This window comes from Setaria italica, chromosome II, assembly GCF_000263155.2.
Source record: "Setaria italica strain Yugu1 chromosome II, Setaria_italica_v2.0, whole genome shotgun sequence".
Classification (NCBI taxonomy): Eukaryota; Viridiplantae; Streptophyta; class Magnoliopsida; order Poales; family Poaceae; genus Setaria; species Setaria italica.
This window is the reverse complement of record NC_028451.1, coordinates 9,031,345-9,055,082: the sequence shown is the minus strand read 5'-3', so window position 1 is coordinate 9,055,082 and position 23,738 is coordinate 9,031,345. Positions and strand designations below refer to the sequence as shown.

Genomic DNA, 23,738 nt, shown 5'->3' with positions numbered 1-23,738 from the left:
ATAATCATGACAAACTCCTGTTTAAACATTGCCTCCAATTATCAAGTAGCGGGTTTGACAGCAAAAACGCAATGTAACAACATGGATACAAGAAGTGGCCGAGGGAGGAGCCCCCCCGCCCCGCCCCGCCCCTGTGGCCATATTTTTTCCACTAAAAATTTAAAATTTGAAGAAAGTTTGCACTGCGGCCCCCCCCTCCCCCAATGATGAAAACAAATGAGTGGCTCCGCCCCTGGAAGTAGAAATTACAGAAAATATCCGTTTTTCTTCCAAACTCAACCTCATATGTTCAATTTATTAATCAAAACTCGACCTAAGGTGTCCAATTCATTATACATTGGTGAAGTACAGTTTCGGGAAATCAAACCAGATAAGTGAGCTCACATGTGGCAAGCCCGCATGCAAGGCGCTTACATAGTGTCGCCGTCCAAAAAGATGGCACTGCGTTGACTTGTGATCAGAAAAGCTTTATAAGTGTTCAACTGTCACAACAACTTGGAGGTGGCGCGATACATGCAGCCTCTGCAGTCCTGAAAAATCTGGAATTCATGGAATGATGGAAGAAGCCAGGTGACAAGTGAAGTCATTCTATAGGTATATAGAGGAATCATATAGAGGTGTTGAATACCTGTCAATATATGAATTATTGAGCTCCGCTCTGACTTGTCATACTACTCAACATGCATTAACATAGTGAGCAACATTCATTGGTGGTGTGCTTTCCGAAGGCAAAACTTCATAATCTTGGGTTTTGATGACAAGTTGGAAGGGCTTGGTGTTAGAGCTAAAACAAATGTCCACGACACATTGTGTTAGATTAATTTCATGTGCTTGTCATGACAAAGCATATATATGGCTATCTGTTTAAGTGTCCGTAGCTTACATATATCTTAATTTTACATAAACAACCCAAAACGTTTTTTACAATTAGTCAATCCTCCATAAACCAGCCACAGTTCAATTATTTGGACAAATCTTTACTTTCTTGTAAAGATTGATGTATCAGCTGCTACTCAAATCTTTTTTTTTTCTCAATGTACCGTACCAATTATCCCACTTTATCCACGATTTGAGTGGCCGTGAGAAGTTTCATAATCAAATAAAACAGGCTCCGATATTGAACAAATAAAACAGTATATATGAAACATGTTACTTTAGCAAGCGACTGAACTTGTGCAAGTGGTGGTTTGAGGCATCAAATGATCTCCTCAAATGACAGTTACATGTGAGTGATGTGATTACGCATGTGCTGACGCCATAAACCTACCCTAGATGTGCCAACACTGGCAAAAGAAGGTCCATAACTATGTAGGAAAATTCACTTATTACTTGATATCATGACCGAAGCAATCTATCACATTCATCCACTTGACCAATACGAAGCCAATTGCTCTTCTTGGTTTTATTTTGTTTCCATGCAAAGCAATATTGGTTAATTTGCAAATTAATAAGACTTCGTAGGAAAGATCATGCTTGAAGGTTGCATAATGTATGATTTGATTGATACAGGAGATAGCACTACATTGGAGGAATGCATTTGTCGCTGAGGACTCCATCAACTCCGTATGTTTGAAATGAGGGTGCTAATTTTAGCTCAACCACTCAAATTAGACATTAGCCAACGGCTCTCTGGAAATATACTTACCAGGAGTTCCAGTGATGTACACATATACACATTTGATATTACCATAGCATGTAAAAGAGTTCTATATATAAACATAGGAATCATACAAGTGTCATTTACTTTGACTACCAAAAATATAGACATAGAGTGCTATACCGACTGGTTTTAATTGAGATGCATATATATTCATAGTCAGCAACTTGCGTCTTTAATAAAAGTGCATATGTGTTGCCTCTGATGACAACTGTTCTTTTTAATGCCATTCTGAGTTCTAATGAAAAGTTGAAAGTGTCTCTTGCATATAAATGTTGTTCTAATGCACATGGTGGACTTTAAATAAAATAAATATGTGTAAAAACATGAATATATTATTTATCATATTATTCAATGTAATCACTGTGGCATTTATATCATACAATTGTGTGTGGTCAACATGACAAAGCAAATGTGATACAATTGTATGTTGAACTTTATATTTTGACTTAGCTGCACACATAGATGACCACTGCACATGTCTGCCTTAGTTTCACATATAGAATACAGAAAAATGAATTTACAATTAGTCAAACCACCAGTAAAATGGGTACAGTTTATCATCAACTCATTTTGTCAAGCCATTCCGCAAAATTAGTTTATGTGATTTAGCATTTTGCACAGGTGAATCTATAAGAGATGTTATATGTTAATGTGGCCAAAATGATGGAGTGGTAAAGAAAACACGCGTACTCATTATTTCTAGTTTTGGTCATAGCCATGCTTTGTTCAGTGGCTGGATTTGAGCCACGCCCTACAAGAAAATTGGGATGGACGAAGACTTCATCTGTACAACAAAAATGAGAAGTCTTTTATCCATCCTTTTAGCTGTACAACAAAATTGGGAAGTCTTTATCCATCCTTTTAGCTGTACAACAAAAGTATTCGCAGACAGAGATTTTTTTTTATATCTCTATATTTTCGTGCTCATGCATCATTATCACGAACAAATTTGAATAATGTAACTGCTCCGCGTAGTGTTTCAGTTTCCGGATTTTTTTCTCTTACAAGGACCTGTAAGGACCTGCTTACCTATACCTCTCTGATTCCTCCACTGATCATTTTGCACAACAAACACCAAGGTCTCCCGCAGAAGTAAAATATACTACGTACTATACTAAGCCAGTAGGACATGTCCAGAGAAAATCTGATTGTGCTGATCTGCATCTCTCTGGAGACTGAAGAACAACTTCTCACCGTTAACTCTAAATCAGGTGACTTTGAAACGCTTCACAGGCACAAATTGCTATCAGCTCAGAGCAGGAATGCTTCTTCAAGGTTCAAGGGATGGAGCTTCCAAAACCATGTCCTATAGGTCCATATATTTACCAGCAACAGCCAATCCAAGGGTTGTCAAAGGTTGACTTGGACCGTATTTGCCGTTAAAGATCATCAAAGCATACAGGATGGTATTGCTAGGTAACAACAAAGCATACTATCAATGGGCAGACACATGCAGGCATATAACACAAACTTTTCTGCAACACTGTGGGAATGACAATGTAACGAAGGCATGCACTCGATCAACTGATAAAATCGATGTTTTGGTGCCTCCGTAGAGCCTGCAGGTACACTGGTCCCTAGTGGGCCTAACAAGAGCCAAAGTTAAGTTCCTGTATTGGTGAGTACTGCAAGATTTAGCCTACCTTATTCATGTTTCGATTGTTACAGATGTACAACTTATATTGGATGATTGCAGTTGTCTCCAGGAATCTGGCAGATCACATACATCAACAAGGACGAGTAACGTCCTTCGCCTGAACAAGACCACATGAAAATGAAACTGTCAACTTGGCAAGGATATAGCCGCAAACATATATCAATTTTGGAATCTTGATTATTTCAATGAATAATTTGATTGGTAATCCTCAAGGCAAAACAAGTGCCGATAAGATTTGTTCCCTTGAACCTGCTAATTTGCCTTTACTTGCTCATTAGTCAACTTACTCGCTTCAATTATTTTGGATTTAATCAAACGAGTTCATTTGCTGTTTGTCAAGAAAGAGTTTTATAAAAACATCCTCGTCTGGGTATTTTCTTAAAAAACGTCCTCGTCTGGGTACGTAGCGCCGCTGTCAAACACCATTCCCTCCAGGGCTAGAATCTTGCGGCCCAACTCCTTCATTTTCAGAAGGAAGGGACATTCTCTATATCTTCGTTGAAACTGAACGCCAGTTTCTCAAACAAACCAGAAAAGTACCAGCTTATATTATAGCTAAATTACTAGAGCGCTGCTGCCTCTGAGAGATTGTTTGACAGTGGCTGACAATCTCTAACTCGCTATATAGCTCCATTGCCACACAATCAGCTGCACCTTAGCTTCCATTCTGTCAGTGAAAAGGCTCAGAGAAAATAAAAGAAGCAGGCTGGTTCGGGAACTTCTTTTCGATTGCCATCTTGTTATTGGCATTCAAATAGCACAATAACATCCAGCATAAATAAAAAGGCCTAACTGTTTACTAACTCCAAGCTTACAAGGAATCCAGTCCTGATAGGTCCTGCAGCATATACCACATGAATGTTGAAATTTGACATCTAATGAATGATAAATGATCAGCAGTTTCGACAGTGCCTACTAGTAAAAAAAATTAGTCGCATCTATCAGCGAGGGAAAATTTGAAGAAATGATTGCGCTGCGTCTTCTTGTGAAAGTCGGTTTTATGAAATTGTTGCAAAGCATCAATCATACCATGTCGACACTTGACAGTACTGATCACTACAGGACGATAACTCATTAGTAAGTTAGCATTGAAAATTTGAAATCGCTGTCCATAACTGAAGTATATATTATCAGTACTTACTTGACTGGCCAAGAATATTCCAGCATCACTTACATATATACATGGAGACAAAGCAAGCCATGCATCATCACCCCCACACCCAGCCAAAAAAAAAAAAAACTCAAATCCTCATCGATCGAAGAGAGAAAGAATGAAAAGGATACCGAGCAAGCTTGGACGGCCACGCTTTCTATTCTGAAGTATAAAAACATGGATACTTTCCAAGGAGATGTGCAATTCAAGTAGGCTAGCTTGGGCGGCGAGTCGTTAGTTACATCACTGGAATATTTTTGTATCTCCTCTTAGACGAGCTTTTGCAACCGTTCAGTTGATGCAACAATATCTCCTAGCTTAATTATTTGCTTTTGGAACGAATGCTGAACTGTTCTATCCTTGCCCTTGAGGATTTCTGACTCTCCAATGTTTTAATACTGTATTAGACCCGTGCCTATCCATTTGTACCAAAAAGTTTTTGGAAGTTATCTGGTAACTGGGTTTATCAGTTGGCCAGGTAAATTTTGTTAAAAAAAAGGAAGTTTATTTCTAATTTTAAATAGTTTTTTAAACAGCTTCTAAGTCTAAACATGTGCCAGTGATGAGGTTGGTTCCTTGTTCCCAAAAAAATTTCCTCACAATACAACTAATGAGTTAGTCCCACAAACCCAAAAAAAATATAACACCACACGGCCCTGATTTCAGATTTGATAAAAAAATTGGATGAACATTTCACTAAAGTTCCAAATTCTAAGTGACCGTATTTCCAGTTTCAGGTTTTACAATGGTAAGTTGAACACTGATCCAGGTGGTTGTCTCGAGTACACAATGGCACCATTTTGCTACGCACAACTCATGGCAGAGGGGACTATAGGAGAGGGAATATGATGACGGACCTGACTTAATCTAGGCATGCCTACAGTTCTGATCTAGCTTTTTGGATGCATATATGTGGTCTTGTCTAATGATTGAGCACAAACCCAAAGGACAGTACTGGAAGAATAACACATAGACACTTCATTACAAAAAAAGAATCATACATAGCACACATGCCTCCGCAGTAGGCAGGACCCGTTCTGAGCTACAGTTCTAGATCATATATTGATTCTTCAACGTTCTATCTGTAAAAAGAATCTCTTTTATTTGGCCTTATGCAATTATCAGATCTCCAGTACGAATGGTAAACAATTGTTTCAGAACTAATTGCAAACCTGTACTGGTTGTTTCTCTGGCAGGCTAATACAGAATTAACTGGAAGTCAATTGAGGATTTGATCAAAGATTCACGAGTCGACTTTTGTGACAAAACATTCTTTTTTAATGCTATAAAAATTAACTAGTGGTACAGAATTTAGCATATCTAATGAATGAAATGAGGCAGTCCTTTCTTTTTATCTAGTTTATTTAGAGACTATATATACTGAAGTACAATAATGACTACGTAACAATTAAGTAATGCTCCCCCTTGTAGAGATAAAACTACAGTTTCACCTGCGCTTACACGACACGGTTCTCATCCTCTACTACCGCACGCCTACGAGAGGTTTGTCTACACCTTCACAAGGAAAAGTAGTCACCAAAACGTCCACGACAGTTTGGAAGTGTCACACCCAGTTTTAAAAGCAAAATCAGATGAATAAATTACATAAGCGTCAGGATCAAGTTTCACACATGCAACAACTTTAGTAAATACCATAGACAGTACCAAAATGTAAAGAGAGTATTGCATTTATTATATGACCAAAAGTCTTTAATTCGAATAACAAAACGAGTCTTTATTCTAGCAGCGGAACTCCAACGATGACGACGACTCCACAGGCAATTAACTGGGGGCACACGTACGCCTAGAACTCCTCAAAGTCTTCAAGAACCTCCTCAAAGTTGACTTGATCTAAGCAACGGTTTAAGTAAGGGTGAGTACACTTATGATTGGTACTCAGCAAGCATGGGGAATGTGTAGTGTAAGGTTATTCAAGGATAGGCTATGGTTTAATAGCATTTCAGCATTTTAATTGGTTGGTCAAATTTTATTAGCAATAACTAAGTATAAGTTTATACCATCCACGTTAAGCATGAATATAAATAAAGATAATAGCAATAAATAACAACAATTTAATTCAACTTCCGATAAATTAATCATGTGAGGGTCCAGGCCGCTCTTGACCGTGAGCACTACTGTTATAACAGTTTTACACTCTGCAAAGGTTGTACATCTTTACCCACAAGTCACGTAAAAGTTCAAAAGAACTTTAGACCCAATCATGTTGTGCAAGCCAGGTACAATACCACACTTCCGAAGTGTGATTGCATAGGGACTCTACATGGCCTTTACAAAGATTCCCTAGTAAGTAGTAACCCGCTAAGGTTTTAGGTCGAAGCAGAGCATAAACCTCTCTCAAGACTGCGAAGCAAATTAGCCCGAGGGCCAGGCTATACCCCATCAACGCTCCCCTCTTGCCCTTTTGATTAGATTACCCCAGAATAGAGTCTATTAGCTAAGATCAGAGCCATGTAGTTTTTATGGTTGTACTATTTTCCTGGGTGGTCGCTCCATGTTCCAATTAAGTATGGTGATCTTGTATTGATGGAAAGTATAGTATAAATAAAATAAGTTTAAGTATTGGTTCGTTAATACCACCATACCAGTTAGAGCAACTAAGCAAGAACTACCCAACATTAAAGTAAACCCAGGTTGATCAAGGTGTAGGGATAAAACTAGGCACACCTTAAATAGGACCATCATGTTTATATACTTAAAATGCATAGCATATATGTATTGAACATGAAAGTAAAGGTCATAGGATCAAATTATGAGCAAGGGCATGACTTACCTTCATGAAGAGCACTCTTGCTGCTCAAAGTCTTCAAAGCCTTGCTCTTCGAATCCCTCGAGCTGCGATCCTTCTATGCGCACCAAACAAGTACATACAAACAAATAAAGGACTAAAATAAGAAAACATTACATCAAGTAGTAGCAAAAGAGCAGAACAAGACCATAAAACTAATCTATGCGTCAACACGAACTCATAGGTGCAAGAATCGCTTAAAACACATATAAACGCTAAAGATATGAGTTAAACAGGGTTAAGAGGCTTAACTGCGAGGAAACTAAACTTCTAGGGGCTAAACTTAAAAGAAACCGAGGATAAAACCTAATTATATATATAAACAGAAGGTCTAACGTGTAAAACAACCAAACAGGACACGAGCGGAATTTACAAAAGAGCAGGGGCTAAAACAGAAGAAAAAGGACTTAGATTTGAATACTTTTGAACTGGATGGATCTCGGGTGCGAAAAGAGAAAACAGCGAGGGCCTTTTTGCAAAAGTGGTGCTAGCGGCTCAAGTTGATGGTATTGACCAGGGTCATATCCAATCTGCGCTATCGAACGGCTACGGCCGGTCGAAAAAAAGTGGCGGCGCGCGTGTGGCGAAAAGCATGGCGGTGCTACATAGGACCTCACCGGAATCGAGCGTAGCTCAACTGGAGGTCCATGATCTTTGACGGGGACTAGCTCGAGACGAAGCTGGCAGTGTGGTGAACCGATCTAGGCGGATTTCGCGGCAGCCGAGGTGACGACAGCGCGAGACAACGCGGCGGAGAGGCTCGGTGCGGTGGCGGTAGCTCCGGCGAGCTCGTGCGCGTGAAAGAGAGCACGGGAGCGCACACGATCTACACGGGCGGCTTCCTTACCACGTCGTGAAGCTCCGAGCAGTGATCTCATCGACGGGAAGGCGGTGGCGGAGATCGATGGCGGCGAGTTCGAGCTCAGGCGCCGCGGCGCTGGGGCTCAAGGCGATGGGGCGCTAGGGTTTGGTGGGGGCTTCGGGGTGCGGGGCGGCGCGGTTTTATAGCCCGGGGGCTTCGCCTTGCCGTGCGGGCCCAAGGATGGAGGTGGACATGGGCCGCAACCGGGACTCAAACTCGGACTCGAGTTCGAGTCGAGCGCGGGTGGTCGGAGTGGCTGATGACGACGCTGGGTGTGGGCCGGTGTGGAGGAGGCACAGGAGTGGGCTGGCGTGGTAAACGGGCTGTCTGCTAGGTCGCTATGCTGGGCGAGCTGGGCCGAAAGAAGGAACGGGCCGAAAGAAAGGAGAAAAGAGAAAGAAAAAAAAAAGAAAAGTTTTCCTATAATTTAAAAAGATTCAAACATGAATTCAAATAACCAAAATCAATGCACCAAAAAATGCAACAATTAACTCCTATGATTCATTGATTAAACTTTAGAAAAACATTTGAATGCCTAGGAAATTAAATATACCTTAGAAAATCCTTAGATCCCTAAACAAGCTCAAATAAATTCTAGAAAAATTCTAGCAAATTTTATGAATTTGCAAAAGTTTGAAAATTAGGGCATTACATGAAGATATTCAACAAAGCAAAGACACACCACCTAAACCATCAGATCTAGGACACTAAATATAGCAACCAATGCCCCTAAAACCCTTTCTAGCTAGTAGTATAGACAAAAGGCATGATTTCAGGGTCATGGCAAGCTATCACTCCCCAAGATAAACCTAGGTCCCGTGACCGTGACCGGAACTAAACAAACTTGAGTAGAAAAGGAAGCAGGCGTGGCCCTTGGCCCCTCCTGTTTGGTCTCTATATGATGCCAAATGGAGCTTTCTTGTGTATGTTTATCAGGCAAAACTTAGCCAACAATTTTTTTAATCTCTGAACAGCATCCATATGGTTCCACACATGCATGGTGTGTATATAAGTTGGCCAAGGAGTGGCAAGAGGACACCAGGCCACTCCACAACATCTTCTCCCAGCGTTTGAGAGAGCTGATAGGCTGTAGGCATGGAGATTGAGAGGGAAACTCCGGGCAACGAGAGAGCGAGGAGCTGGAGAGCTAATGCAGCGCAGGAAGACTCTAAGAAGCTCGAAGACAGTGACCACCTGATCAAGGTTATTACTTGTCTATCCGCATCTATGCATCACTTCAATCTTGAGTTTTGGAATATAATGGATTGATGGAATTTTTGAAGTGACAAGTGATGTTACTGTGGACAGACTTTAGGAAGTGTTCTCTGAACTTGAGCATTATCATGATCCTAGATGAGCAGATGCTCATTTCACTTGTTTCAAACTTACTCCATTTTGTTCCGTGTAACTCAGGAGCCTGCATGGAAAAGGTTCCTGGCTCATATTGGACCAGGGTTTATGGTGTCATTAGCATACTTGGATCCTGGGAACTGTGAGTATTCTCTCTCTCTCTCTCTCTCTCTCTCTCTCTCTCTCTCTCTCTCTCTCTCTCTCTCTCTCCCCTGCCGTTTCTCACAACCTTTTTTCCAAACTGAAACAGTGGAAACGGATCTTCAAGCTGGAGCAAATCACAGATATGAGGTACATTTTTAGTGCGTTCCAAAAGGACAGAAGATTTTGTTTCTTCCTTTTATGATTCTGTGCTTTTCTTTCCTCCCCCATTTACTCTAGCAAATCTTCTACACTTTTCATTCCAGAAGATTCCGAAAAGGAGAACCTAACTGAATGTTTACCTTTTTGCAATTTCCTTGTTCTCTTTGTGTCATCTTTAGCTCCTTTGGGTGATTCTCATTGGTCTCATCTTCGCACTGATCATACAGTCACTAGCAGCTAATCTTGGAGTTGTGACAGGTAACTAGAAGGCAACGCTAATTTGCTTTCTATGCATATAGAAATATTAACAATCTGGCACTAATTCTATTCATTTTAAACCAGGGAGGCATCTTGCTGAGATATGCAAGAGTGAGTATCCAAAGTTTGTGAAGATCTGTTTATGGATCCTTGCAGAGGTGGCCGTGATTGCTGCAGATATCCCAGAAGGTTAGAAGGAAAATGATAAACCAAAAATATAATTTTCTCTAATGATACAACAATCGTTAACTATTAAATTCGTGATGGAAGGCAACATTTGACCTTCTAATTTAATTTAAGCTGACTTAAAGGGATTAAAAAAGTATATGTATATTACTCCCAACGTCTGGACCCACATATTCTAATTGTTAATACACAAGTAGAGCAAGTTTTTTGTTCTAGTTTTTTTCTACAGTCCATGCTCCATACAAACATTTTTAGCACATCCCTCTCAGATATTTGCGCTAACGACAAGACATCTTAGGATGATGCATGTTCCTATCATATAAAATGTAATCTTCCATTGACGTGTTCAATTGTCTTATTGCCGTCTGAACAATAGTGGCACTGGAAGAACTTGCAAGGACCTAGTAACAATACTCTAGCGGTCTATCCAATGCTTGTTTCTTACCAACATTTGCTGTTCTTACGTTTTTGCAGTTATAGGGACAGCCTTCGCTTTCAACCTTTTGTTTCACATCCCCGTGTGGATTGGGGTTCTCATCACCGGCTCCAGCACTCTCCTGCTTCTGGGCCTACAAAGATATGGGGTACGGGTTCATGGATTTACTGTACTGTGTGGGGTTCAATAGTTACATTTTTCAAATTTTGGCGCGGACATCTATATATGGATATAAATTTCAACAATTGACTAATTTTTAAAAAGTAGTGGGTGAATATAATTGACCCGCTCATTGCACTTTTTAGTTATTAGAAATTGCGACAAAACCTGGTTTAAAAAAATGTCACGAAGTTTTTTTTTTCTTTAAGATAAGTTGTGTTAAATAATCGACTAGTTGCTTTAGTGTGATGATATTGGGGTGTTTTTTTGAAAATAGGTCCGGAAGTTGGAGTTTCTGATCTCAATGCTTGTGTTCGTCATGGCGGCGTGCTTCTTCGGGGAGATGAGCTTTGTGAAGCCTCCGGCCGTGGAGGTCATCAAAGGGCTCTTCATTCCCAGGCTCAAGGGCCCTGGCGCCACTGGAGACGCCATTGCCCTCCTTGGAGCTCTTATCATGCCGTAAGCAATTGAGAGATTTCTTCTTTTTTCTTGTGATGAAGAGGACTGTATTTTAAAATTCACTGATTTTTTGCCATGGCGAACGAGGCGGCCAGGTCAAGTGATTAAGAAAAATGGGAGTGGTTGGCAATGAATCTGCTTCAGAGCCCCACATGCATATCAGTTGTGGTTGCCACAAAACGTGTCTTATAACTTCCTTGTTAGCTGTTGACTAAAACCTGCAAATTAAAAAGAAGTAGTAGTTTATTTGAGTTAAACATTAGCCTTAATCAACTTGTTAATTGCAGGCACAACCTGTTCTTGCACTCTGCACTGGTGCTGTCGAGGAAGACTCCCTCATCGGTGAGAGGAATCAAGGTAAGTTACTTTATGTCAACACGCAGAACATGATAGTGTTCAGAAAGGAAAAGAAAAGAAAGAATCATGTGCCATTTCAATTCACTTCTGCACATATATTTTGCCCTCTTGGATCAAATCCAGGACGCCTGCAGGTTCTTCCTCTACGAGAGCGGGTTCGCGTTGTTCGTGGCACTCCTGATCAACATCGCCGTCATCTCCGTCTCCGGGACCGTCTGCTTCGCCGACAACCTCTCACCGGAGGATGCCGAAAAATGCAGCGACCTCTCACTCGACTCCTCCTCCTTTCTCCTCAAGGCACGGCGATATCTACTTCCATTCCACCAGATTACAGCTATTTGGGAGAATCATTGTTCGAGTTAAATAAGTTTTTGTTCGTTTTGTTTGTGCTTCCATCAGAACGTGCTGGGCAGGTCGAGTGCGATCGTGTACGGCGTGGCGCTCTTGGCGTCTGGGCAGAGCTCCACCATAACAGGCACTTACTCCGGCCAGTACATCATGCAGGTACCTTTCACCATAATTAACAACTAATTAAGTTAATTAATCTTGATATTTACAACTTGCAGTTTGACTTGTCATGGTCCATAAGACAAAACTTATTTGATCATTAGTTTATTTTGCACATTCTGTTAATATAACTTAAACCTTCTGTTGGTACTGTTTTTTCAATCTGGTAATGTATACTATTTCTAAGTTACTAAACCATATGCTGTTCAATAATTTCTAGCCAGTTTGACAAATGTAAAATCATGTGGGCGCCTTTCAGAACTGAAAGGATCAGCGCGCCCTTTCTCCAACAAACCAAGAACTGTCGCATTCTTCGCACTGTTTGAATACACACTCACGAAGTCAAGTAGTGTGCTAATCCTAGTAGGATCTCACCAAGTGCAAGCGATGAACGCTGCAAGTTTTATTTTGAGCTTTGTTGCTTTCTCCTGTTTCGTACATACAGGGATTTCTTGACATCAGGATGAAGAAATGGCTGAGGAACCTGATGACCCGCTGCATCGCCATTGCGCCGAGCCTAGTCGTGTCCATCATCGGCGGCTCCAGTGGCGCTGGCCGTCTCATCATCATTGCCTCGGTGCGTCACATCCCACACCTCACAGATTGAGGGGGTGTTTGGATACGAGATGCTAAACTTTAACAGTGTCACATCGGATGTTCGGATGCTAATTAGGAGAATTAAACATGAGCTAATTATAAAACTAATTGCAGAACCCTGTGCTAATTCGCGAGACGAATCTATTAAGCCTAATTAATCCATCATTAGCAAATGGTTACTGTAGCACCACATTGTCAAATCATGGACTAATTAGGCTTAATAGATTCGTCTCGCGAATTACACTCCATCTGTGCAATTAGTTTTGTAACTAATCTATATTTAATGCTACTAATTAGTATCCAAACATCCGATGTGACGGGTGTTAAACTTTAACACCATATAGCCAAACAGGCCCTGAGTGGCTCATCCACTAGCTACATACCATATATAGCAGCTAGCTTCACATGCACCTGGTTGATTTTTAACTGTGGACGAAGAAGTCTTTTTTACCTAGCAAAAATGGCACTAATGAACTTGTGATCTGAAAGTGACAATAATTAAGTGCGCCTTCTACACCTTCTAAATAAAGGCGGCGAATGATTGGCGATTCTTTCCTTGTGGTTTTCCTTTGCAGATGATACTGTCCTTTGAGCTGCCGTTTGCCCTCATTCCACTTCTCAAGTTCAGCAGCAGCAGCAGCAAGATGGGACCCCACAAGAACTCCATCTACGTAAGCACTCACTAGCTCAGGGAAAATTACGTCCTTGTTGCTTGTTCGTGTCTGCACTTTTTTTTTAACCAGCTGTGATGCCTACCATGACATAGCTAGCCTTGCACAAGATGTTCTCAGCACCCCATGTTCTGGATCAATAATGTATACAGGCTCATCACATGCCAGCACTGCTAGTGTGTGCTACGTCCAAGCTGAACGAAACAAACTTGTTGCATGAATCCGATCTAGCATCTGCAGCAACCAAACTCGAAGCATCCTTTCCTTCACAGGGAAACAGATCACGAGAGCAGCTTTTTTCAGTTAAAAAAAACTTCGACAAGAAGAATGAAGAGCTGTGTTATTAATTACTTTTACCAAATGTTACTAGAAAGAGCTTTTTTCCATTTACTAATTTTACCACATGTTGTCAAAACTAGTATTAAGTAGTAACAATGTTATTAACTTTATGTGTGTTTATGTGTATTTGCAGATCATCGTGTTCTCGTGGTTGCTGGGGCTGATGATCATCGGCATCAACATGTACTTCCTGAGCACGAGCTTCGTAGGGTGGCTCATCCACAACTCGCTGCCCAAGTACGCCAACGTCCTCGTGGGCCTCGTCGTCTTCCCCCTCATGCTCATCTACATCTTGGCGGTCATCTACCTCACCTTCAGGAAGGACACCGTCGTCACCTTCGTCGCCGACTCCGCCCAAGCTGACGCCGAGAAGGCCAAGGCGGCCGGCGAGGAGGAAGACCAGCCCGTGCCGTTCCGGCAGGACCTGGCCGACATCCCTCTCCCGGAGTAGAAAGGCTATAGAGTCTACATCTAGTAGTATGTACATGTATGTACTGTTATACAAATGTAAATGATCAGTGGAGCGAGTGGTAATTTTACAATCTTGGTTCCAACCTTTTTTTCTCAAAAGTTGCAGTCACGATGGAGTCCAAAACGCTCTCAATCAGATGTGTGTAATACTCAAGTTGACAGCCACGTGACCTCCCTTCATTTGTTTGACCCTACTACAGTACAACATTAGCCACATGCTCCCTCCGTCCGAAAAAGAATACAATTCTAGTTATGTATGACACTTGGAACTACTCCCTCCGTCCCGAAAAGAATACAATTCTAGCTATGTATCTGGACAAGTGTTTGCAGTTGTCCACATACATAACTAGAATTGTATTCTTTTTCGGACGGAGGGAGTAGTTCCAAGTGTCATCCGTCCTAATTTTTTGTTGTCTAATTTCAATTTGAATACATCAATGTGTTCTTTTACTTTCTGCAATCTATTTCTTTTAATTATTTCATGTTTTCACAAATACAATCATAAATCATCCTCACTATTTTCCCCATACTAGAGACATTATGAAGGAATCCAATCATCCTTTGTAGGACTGGGTAGATCTTGTGCTTCTCTGTGGGACCAATATAAATATAGGGTACTTCTGGAAAAAGCTGTACTGCATGAGGAATTAGCAATGTTCCAGCATCTACATCCCAGAAATACACTATGTTATATATTAGGTTAATTTTTTTAAGGAATATATAAGGTTAATTTAGGTGTTAGGTTAATTTAGTATAGCAGCCCTGTGCCAGTTGTGAAATTTGGGTGTGTCAACCTTTTAGACCGGACGGTTGTGTTTTAAGATATCTTGATCACCATATGTACGCATTCTTCTTATCTTTTTGTGTAAATTAATAGATAAGAGTATTTATATTATTATGAGCAAGATTTGAATGAATGATTCATTAACCAATTCATGGAGTTCAGGTGTAATGTGTTAAATATAGGAAATTTTGAAATTTAAAACATGTATTTAAATTGCTAATTAACCGCAAAATTGAAATACATCATGTATGGGTTAATATGATTTTATCCTGATAGCCAAACATACAACAAAGACTACTAGCTAAGGTGGTATGTTCCTTCTGCCCCGAGTTCAATTCTCACAGGTTGGTAAATGCTAAGATTTTGTGAGAGTGTTTGACTATTAGGGTTAGCATGTTGTCTACAATTTCTTTTACAATTTTTCATACCCATTTTACTATTTTTTTAACCTTTTTCTGGCATTTAGAACAAAGTATCAGTCGTGGTTATAGAAACAGTTACAATAACTATGACATATATTATATGTCACGCCGTGATAATTGCCTTATCTTTGATGGTATAATAGTTGATCAGATATGATACTGTAAATTTTCTGCGCTGTTTATTGCAAGGGCATCATGTGTAAGATTGGTCATAGGCTTTCCTTTTCCATTGGTTTATTCAAGTAAGTTAACTGGACTTTTCTTAAGCATAAGTCAAAATTTTCTTAAGCATAAGCGTCCATACAAGAAATTTTCTTAATTTCTTAAGCATAAGTCAATTTCTTGTTGATGGTACAAGTTAAATAAATCAAGTCAGAGGTATATAGTAGCACTGAAATTTTATCTATCTATACAAGTGTAATGCAAATACATGTTCCGGTTCTTCAACGGTTTACATATACCCCGTGTGCATGTATGTGCATTTTCTCTCTCTCTCAAATATTTAGATTTAATTGTTCCAAGAAGTCAGAGTTAATAGCGACATCTCATTCCAGCTACATTTGGTTATTTGTGCATGCATTTAATTTGATTCTTAGCTCTTACAGCTCATGAGTATGTTATGTCTATGATCGCATCATTCCTTGTGTATATTATCCTCACTCACATTGTTTTAACATACAAATACGACAGGATGTGACCTGAAAGAACGAGAGACTAATATAGTAGCCAGTTGCAGCATTTCGCATCTTCTCGTCGGTTATCTTACTGTGCAAATTGAGTAGCATATGTCATCTGCATGCCTGCTTGCAGATTAGTTATGCAAAAGTCAATGCTGATCCAACCTTGTGGAGGCCACAACTGGCCGGCCACTTGCTCTGAAAGATGAACTATGGTGGACATCTCCACTGAATATTAGCGGAGATTCTAAATGACTCTCATATGAACATTGGTGGACAAATGAAAACAAGCCCGCCGTCTATATATAAATACACAATTCACCATTTTATAAAGATGATCATTTATTAATGTTACCTGTTAAATAATCAAGTCAGCGAAATACAGTAACACGGAAATGTATCTAGCCAACTGCCCAACAATTTAGGTTCATCGGCAAATTATGTATACCCGGTTGCATTCATGTGCAATTTATTCTTCAAATATTTGAATATATTTGAAATGATCAGTCAGGGTTAATGGTGACTTGTCATTGGAGCTACATTAGGTTATTTGTGCATATAATTGCTGCTAGCTCCAAAAGTCCATGAGTAAGTGTTTGTTATTATCTCAGTTGTCACACTGTTTTAATATATGCATACGACATGATCACATGACGTGACCTGCAAGAATTGGTTGAGTAATAATTGCTGCATCGGCATCTTCTTCCGGATTATCTTATCATGAAAGCTGATCTTAACTCTGTAGCTTATCGAATCGATTTGCCAGTTTACAGTTGAGTTATGCAAAGTCAATGCTGAGCAAGCCTTGTGTAGAGGCCACGGGTAGCCACGTGCTGTGCTGATGAACTATGGTGGACAACGCATCGTCCGCTGATGCCTGCTAAATGTTAACAGAGACACCAACAACATTCATCTCCTAAAACTTGGAGGATCTAAGTGAAATGTTTTCTCATTAATTGATACATCTGACGTTACATGGGTATCTTGTTCGAGTAGCAGCTTCTTGATTGACGTCGACGACGACGACTTAGGGTCACATTCAATGGACCACAGACTAGAAATTGGGACATTTGAAATGTGCGCGAAAGTGATAGATTGCCTTGGCAAAGAAAGATGGTATACTGAGGGGGTGTTTGGATACGAGGTGTTAAACTTTAACAGTGTCACATCGGATGTTCGAATACTAATTAGGAGAACTAAACATGAGCTAATTATAAAACTAATTGCAGACCCCTTTGCTAATTCGCGAGACGAATCTATTAAGCCTAATTAATCCATCATTAGCAAATGGTTACTGTAGCACCACATTGTCAAATCATGAACTAATTAGGCTTAATTACACTCCATCTGTGCAATTAGTTTTATAATTAATCTATGTTTAATACTCCTAATTAACATCAAACATCCGATGTGATGGGTGTTAAACTTTAACACTTATTGCCAAACAGGCCCTGAGATGGTATACGTCATCCGTCCCAACATCAAACTGTTTGGATACAGAATGGAGATGACAATGTATCAATGCTATCTTCTCCTTTGTGCACTAGCTTATATTTGTGAAATATCAAATATATGAACGGTACATAACTTGTATTGTTATTTGCAATTTGCAGTCCGCGTATGTACGTCTCTTTTGAATCTCACTTTTGATTACCAATTTGCTGTACTACATTACATTAGTAACTACAAGGTTACAATAATATAATGTCGCTGAAACTTTTGACATGAAAATCCAAGTGAATCCGTTTGTATACATATAGTTTGGCTCTTGAAAAGTCTTTATATTTGCCTCATAAAAGAAACAATGGTTGAAAGTAACCACAAGTCATATATTGCAGCATCTATTGTAACATGTACTGCTCATATATATGTATACGTGCCTGATTAGTCCAATCATTCATGGCTAATAGAGGAGGCTTGACTGTGATGCATTATTGACGAGCAAGCACCATATCATTATGAATGACCCAAAAATCTTCAGTGCAGATACCCATCAACTTATTATTTTGTCATTTCGTCGCTGTGCTTTGGTCAAATGGTGTGTGCTATACCATTTAAAATCTTCCGAAAGATAAGATAACCTAGTCTTAGGAGTTAGAGGTACCATCTACTCGTCATTTTCTAGTTGATAAAGAGGTGTTATACTTCTTTCATCTTAAAAGGTTATCATTTTCTAGGGTAAAGAAAGATGTAATGCCTGAATATGTGATTTGCACATAAGTTTGGATTTGTTTCTTTACCGAACTTTCCTTCTCTTGAATTTCAGTCTATTACGACCCACCAAAGACCCTAGCTGCCCAATAAATCATTATTTTCTGTTCAAGACATCAGCAAATGTGTGGCTCCACCATCTGTCATTTCACTGGAAAGAGTGAGACGATGAAGATGCAAGGGATTTGTGACAATGCAAAGTTGTTTTCTTAGTATAAGATTAAAGACGGCTATTGTAGGATTAGTGGGGGCGGGTGTTCCAGCTTGTTGGGTATGAGACTCTCTCTCTCCTATTAACACAATGACACGCAGCTCTTCTGTTCAAAAAAAAGAAAGTGGGGGCGGGTGGAGAGTGAGGGGCTGAGGGAAAGCTAGGGTTTGAGAATGCGCTCACTGGAAGGGTTGTGGCATGTTTGCTTAAGGTCTGGTTGTCGTGTGCAAGCCTTGGTACACTTTTGCCAACCGGTAGTTGTGCACCTGAATGTTAGTATTCACTACCGGAAAACGCACCTTTAGTAGCAGTTGGTAAGAGTCATGCATCCTGAAAATTCAATCGAGACTAACTATTCGAGACAAAAGGAGGTCCTTTAGTCCCAGGTTATTCAACCAACCGGGATAAAAAGGTTCAAAAAAATAAAAAAAAGGCCGCGCGCCAGCCGCTGCCCACGCCGGCTGCCGGCCGCTCGCCCACGCCCGCCCGCCACCACTCGCGCCCGCCCACCGCTCGCTCGCTGCCGCTCTCCCGCGCCCGTGCCGGCCCTGTGCTCGACTAGAGAGAGGGGGCGGGAGAGGGAGGGGAGGGGGTGGCGGCGGTAGGAGAGGGAGGGGAGGGGGCGGCGGGCAGAAGTGTGAGAGCCGAGAGGGAGAGGAAGAAGATAAGGTACGGTGGAGGCTGGGAGAGAGAAGAGATAAGGGAAAGGAGGAAGATAAGGTGGGGGTAGAGAGAGGGGGGGCTGCGCGCGTGGAAACGGGCGTTTTGTCCCGTTTGGTGGCCAACCGGGACTAAAGGCTGCTCTTTTAGTCCCAGTTGGAATTACCACCAACCGGGACTAAAAATTTAGTCCCGGTTAGTATTTCCAACCGGGACAAAATGACCCCTCGTTCCACTAGCTGTTACAAGAACTTTTTTTATTTTTAACCCTTTTTTTCTTTATTTTTAAAAATAACCTCACCCGGGTTTAATTTGCGCGGCGTGACCCTTTTGGCCGCGCCAGACCGCCTGGCGCGGCAGGAACACTCTGCCGCGCCGCATGCACTGGCGCGGCGGCCCCTGCCACGCTGGCGCGGCGAGTCGCGGCGCCAGGTGGGCGCTGACGTGGGCGGGGCGTTCGCCGCGCCAGCCCGCCTGGCGCGGCAGGGCCAGCACTAGATCCACGCGCCGGCTCCCTTCCTCCTCCCTTCCTCCTTTCTTCCTCCTCCAGCCACACCCGAGCCCGAGCTCCTTGCGCCGTCCCCCGCCGCCCCACCCCCAAATCCACCCAAAATCCAGTGTTTTCGGTGGGGGAAAGTAGTGGAAATCGATCCCTGCTTCGTGTGGAAGGTATTCCCCTACTTATTCTCGTGTTTTACCGTTGCATTTGGTAGATCGGAGGATGTTTAGGTGACTTAGGGTTAGGTTAGTGATTTGAAATTTCAATGAAATGCAATGGTGTTTTGTGTTAGATGATACGTAGTTCATACGCAATTGAGTCTCTGCCCGCGATATTGACGTGTAGAACTTGTCGATTTAAGGATATATTCATTGAATCGTATAGTGCAATGTATATGTGTATTTTTTATTTGCAATTTGTCCAATATATATAATGTGTGTAGTTGATATGTCGAATATGTGCAATGTGTAGTGTATATGACATGGTGAAATGTTTGTATTTTGTAGATGGATCGTTTAGTTCGATTTTTTGATGGTGGTGTTGTGAAACAAAATGAGGAGTTAGAGAATATGAATGAGTCAATTGAATTCTTCGATGGTCCTCCAAGATTTAGTGATTTAGTTGACCGTGTAATGACGAAGTATGGATGTAGAGTGGATGAGATCAGTTTGAGAGGTCGTTTTGATTGTGGGAAAGCTAGAGCTCATTATGTTCTCATGAAGTTAGCATCCGATGCGAATTGGAAGCACTATAAGGATGTTGTGCACGAAGCTAATGTTGCATGTTTGGAAGTTATAGTCGAAATTGTTCGTATGCCTGGCCCAAATGTTGTCATGAGGGAGGAAGTGGCGGTAGTGAACCATAATGGTACCCAGGAGTCAGAAATGTTGCATCACGTGTTAGATGAAACAGAACGTGATTTTGACTTGGCTATTGCCAATGATGATTTTCCCAATAACATTTTTGAGAGGGATGAAGCAAATATAGATGTTGATAATGTCTCTATGGGTTCCGAAGATTGTGAATTGGAGGAAGATGGGGTAGTAGGTGTGGAGGTAGAGGAGGAATCACTATTTGAGAGTGGTGGGCATGAATATGAGAACGTCGGGGTAGAAAATGAAGAGGATGGACCGCAATTTGACACCGCAACCGTACATGATGTAGAAGGCATTCGTCGTATGGACGATTGTTTTTCTTACACCCAGTATGAGTTGCGGTTGTTAAAAGAACGTGATGTCGAACTGTCATCCGTTCCCAATGATAAGGACATAAGTATGGTTCACAAAGCAATATGTGAATCTAGTATGGTGAATGCCGAAGGGACGTCCATTGGTGAGAGTCCAGTGATTAAGAAGGGGATGAAGTTCAATAGTCTTGAGGAGCTGAAGTTTTTCTTGGCTGACTACGCGGTGAGGTTACATAGACCTTTTAGCGTAGTTCACTCTGACAAGAACTTAAGATACAATGTGATGTGCAAGTAAGGATGCCATTGGCGTGTATGGTCTCGGCTAATATCAAGCACCGGACAATGGAGAATTTCAAATGTTGTGCAACCGCATACTTGTTGGTCGTCACAGCCAAAGCGAGAGCATGTACAGTGCACAGCAAAGTACCTTGGACGGCGTATCCTAGGCATTATCCGTAAAGACAGCGAGACATCGGTGCCATCACTCGTGGAGTCCATCTTCATCTTTAGTGGGTACCGTGTGAAGTATTCGAAGGCTTGGCGGGCGAAGCAACACGCTGTTGCCCTGCTTTGGGGCGACTGGAAGGAGTCGTACGGCATGGTTCCTAGGGTACTCTCAGCTATAACCTACTACGATCCCGGAGTTAAATGGTGCATCGACTCATGTGGCATGATACTTCCTGACAATGGAGTGTTGAAGCATATACTGCAAAGGGTATTTTGGTGCTTCCCTCAATGTAGTGAGGCATTTCAACATTGCCGTCCTGTGATACTTGTGGACGGTACATTCTTGACTAGCAAGTACAAGGGTACATTAATGATGGCAGTTGCTGTAGATCCAGAACAACAGCTTGTGCCTCTTGCTTTTGCCTTGGTCGAGAGTGAGAATAATGAGAGTTGGTCATGGTTTATGAAACTTGTTCAGGTACATGTTCTTGGACCTTCACGGATAGTGTGTATGATATCAGATAGGCATCATGGGCTCCTAAATTGTGCGAAGGACCACATTGATGGTTTTCCACCGCTTGTGCATAGGTGGTGCATGAGGCACTTTGCTGCCAACATGTCGCGTCGGCAGAAGAGCAATCGTGTGATTGGAAAATTGAAATTATTATGCAAGGTTCATACAGAGAGAGAATTTTGTGAGAAGTTAGAAGATCTAGTGAAGGACTTGAACGACGACGCAAAAGAATGGTTGAAGGGTGAAATGGAGGACAAGGATAAATGGGCGCAGGCTTTCGATGAGGGAGGGATGCGCTGGGGTATTATGACCACGAACTTCTCGGAATCACTCAACGGAGTTTTCAAAGGCATCCGAAGTAGGCCCGTCGCTGGAATTATTGAATACACATTCGAAAAATGCAACGCCTACTTTGTGAACCGATGGGGAAAGGCACGTGAAATGTTAGATCAAGGCTATAGAATTGGGCAAGTTGCAGATGATTATTTATCAGAGGCTGAGCTTAGATCCGTGCACCACTTAGCAGAACCGTACGGGCCAGAAAGGATGGTGTATTCTATAAGAAGTTACGGTACGACTAACATTGGGGGTGAGAGTCATGGAGGCCGACACTACAGAGTGGATCTGCACGAAGTTTCGTGCACCTGCAATGTTCCTCAATTGTTGCACCTTCCATGTTCACACTTCATTACAGCTTGCAAGGCAAGAGGTCTTAACTATGAAAGCCCCATGTACATGTCACCGTTGTACTCTAGGGAGCACACCATCAAAATATGAGAATCAAGCTTTCAACTTTACCTAGATCCGTCACAATGGCCGGCATATGAAGGGGCAGGGTACGTGCCTAACCCCAGTTTAATGAGAAATAAAGTAGGAAGGAGGCAGAAGAAGCGTTTCACAGGCGACATGGACGTGTCGGAAGGGAGGCTTTCTGCAGATTATGATACTGGTGATTTTGATATTGACAAGTCGGAAAATCGTTGCTCCAAGTGCCACAAGATCATTAGGAATTGCACATGCCACAATAGAAAATCAAAAGGCACTAAATCTAGACCGAGCAGTAATAGGCCGCGTACTTCGAACAATTTGGTATGCGCGTTGCTTGTATTATCCGTGGCTATTATTTTATCTTTTTTATAGTAGTACATTATCATATTTTCTGTACTTATCATATAATGAAGCTTTTTACTAACGATCATTTTTGTTGTTTCTTTAGGATGGCGGCCCCGGGGTACCCTCTTCTTGAGGCTGCTTACGACTTGCACCACCGTGCCCACCTCGCGGACCTAAATGAGGTATAACAATGGTTGCTAATTTTTGCTGATGAATGCATACCTTAGGATGAGAATTGCAAGATTTTCGTATGAAATGTTCTTATAAATTAAGGATGTGCCTATTGTTACTATTCGCTTGTGTACAGTGTAAACAATTTCATACTGCAAATGTCATTTGTATCATATTTGTGTTACTTACCACTTTAGAAGCCCGTTATTCACAATTGGATTGACTTCTCATTTTGTAATAATCTTATAATGTTTTGCAGAATTTAACACCACTCAGGGCTAGGGTGCACTCACCACTTAGGTGGGATGAGCGGTACGCCCAGTACCTGCAGAGAGCAGGTTTCTTGGATATCGCTGTTCAGATCGTGGGGGGTCTCCCTCCAATGGACGGACCACTATTGACCGCTATGGTCAACAGGTGGCGTCCGGAGACTCACACATTCCACATGCCCTTTGGAGAAATGACCATCACAATGCAGGATGCAGCTATGATACTCGGCCTTCCACTGGATGGGCAGCCAGTGACAGGTATTATACAGAATGAGAATTGGCGTGATATGGTCGAGATGCATATTGGGATTAGGCCGCGAGAGCCAGAGGGCGGAGATAGCTC

The 23,738-nt window shown here is 41.5% G+C and overlaps 1 protein-coding gene across 1 annotated transcript; it reads left to right on the top strand.

The window, feature by feature from the left end:
• Positions 1-9,089: 9,089 nt before the first annotated feature.
• Positions 9,090-14,355, top strand: LOC101769670 (metal transporter Nramp5). Its single transcript, XM_004955849.3, has 13 exons — positions 9,090-9,341; positions 9,552-9,630; positions 9,739-9,779; positions 9,971-10,049; positions 10,134-10,238; positions 10,710-10,819; positions 11,108-11,289; positions 11,577-11,646; positions 11,770-11,943; positions 12,046-12,150; positions 12,599-12,730; positions 13,326-13,421; positions 13,894-14,355. The coding sequence occupies exons 1-13, from the start codon at positions 9,234-9,236 to the stop codon at positions 14,209-14,211; spliced, it is 1,599 nt and encodes a 532-aa protein (XP_004955906.1). The 5' UTR covers positions 9,090-9,233; the 3' UTR covers positions 14,212-14,355.
• The last annotated feature ends 9,383 nt before the right edge of the window (positions 14,356-23,738 follow it).

Bases quoted from the DNA above. Each gene is read 5' to 3' on its own strand.
- LOC101769670 (XM_004955849.3), top strand. From the start codon at position 9,234: ATGGAGATTGAGAGGGAAACTCCGGGCAACGAGAGAGCGAGGAGCTGG. The intron at 10,050-10,133 runs GTAACTAGAAGG...ATTTTAAACCAG, and splicing joins TAATCTTGGAGTTGTGACAG to GGAGGCATCTTGCTGAGATA. The intron at 12,151-12,598 runs GTACCTTTCACC...TCGTACATACAG, and splicing joins CCGGCCAGTACATCATGCAG to GGATTTCTTGACATCAGGAT.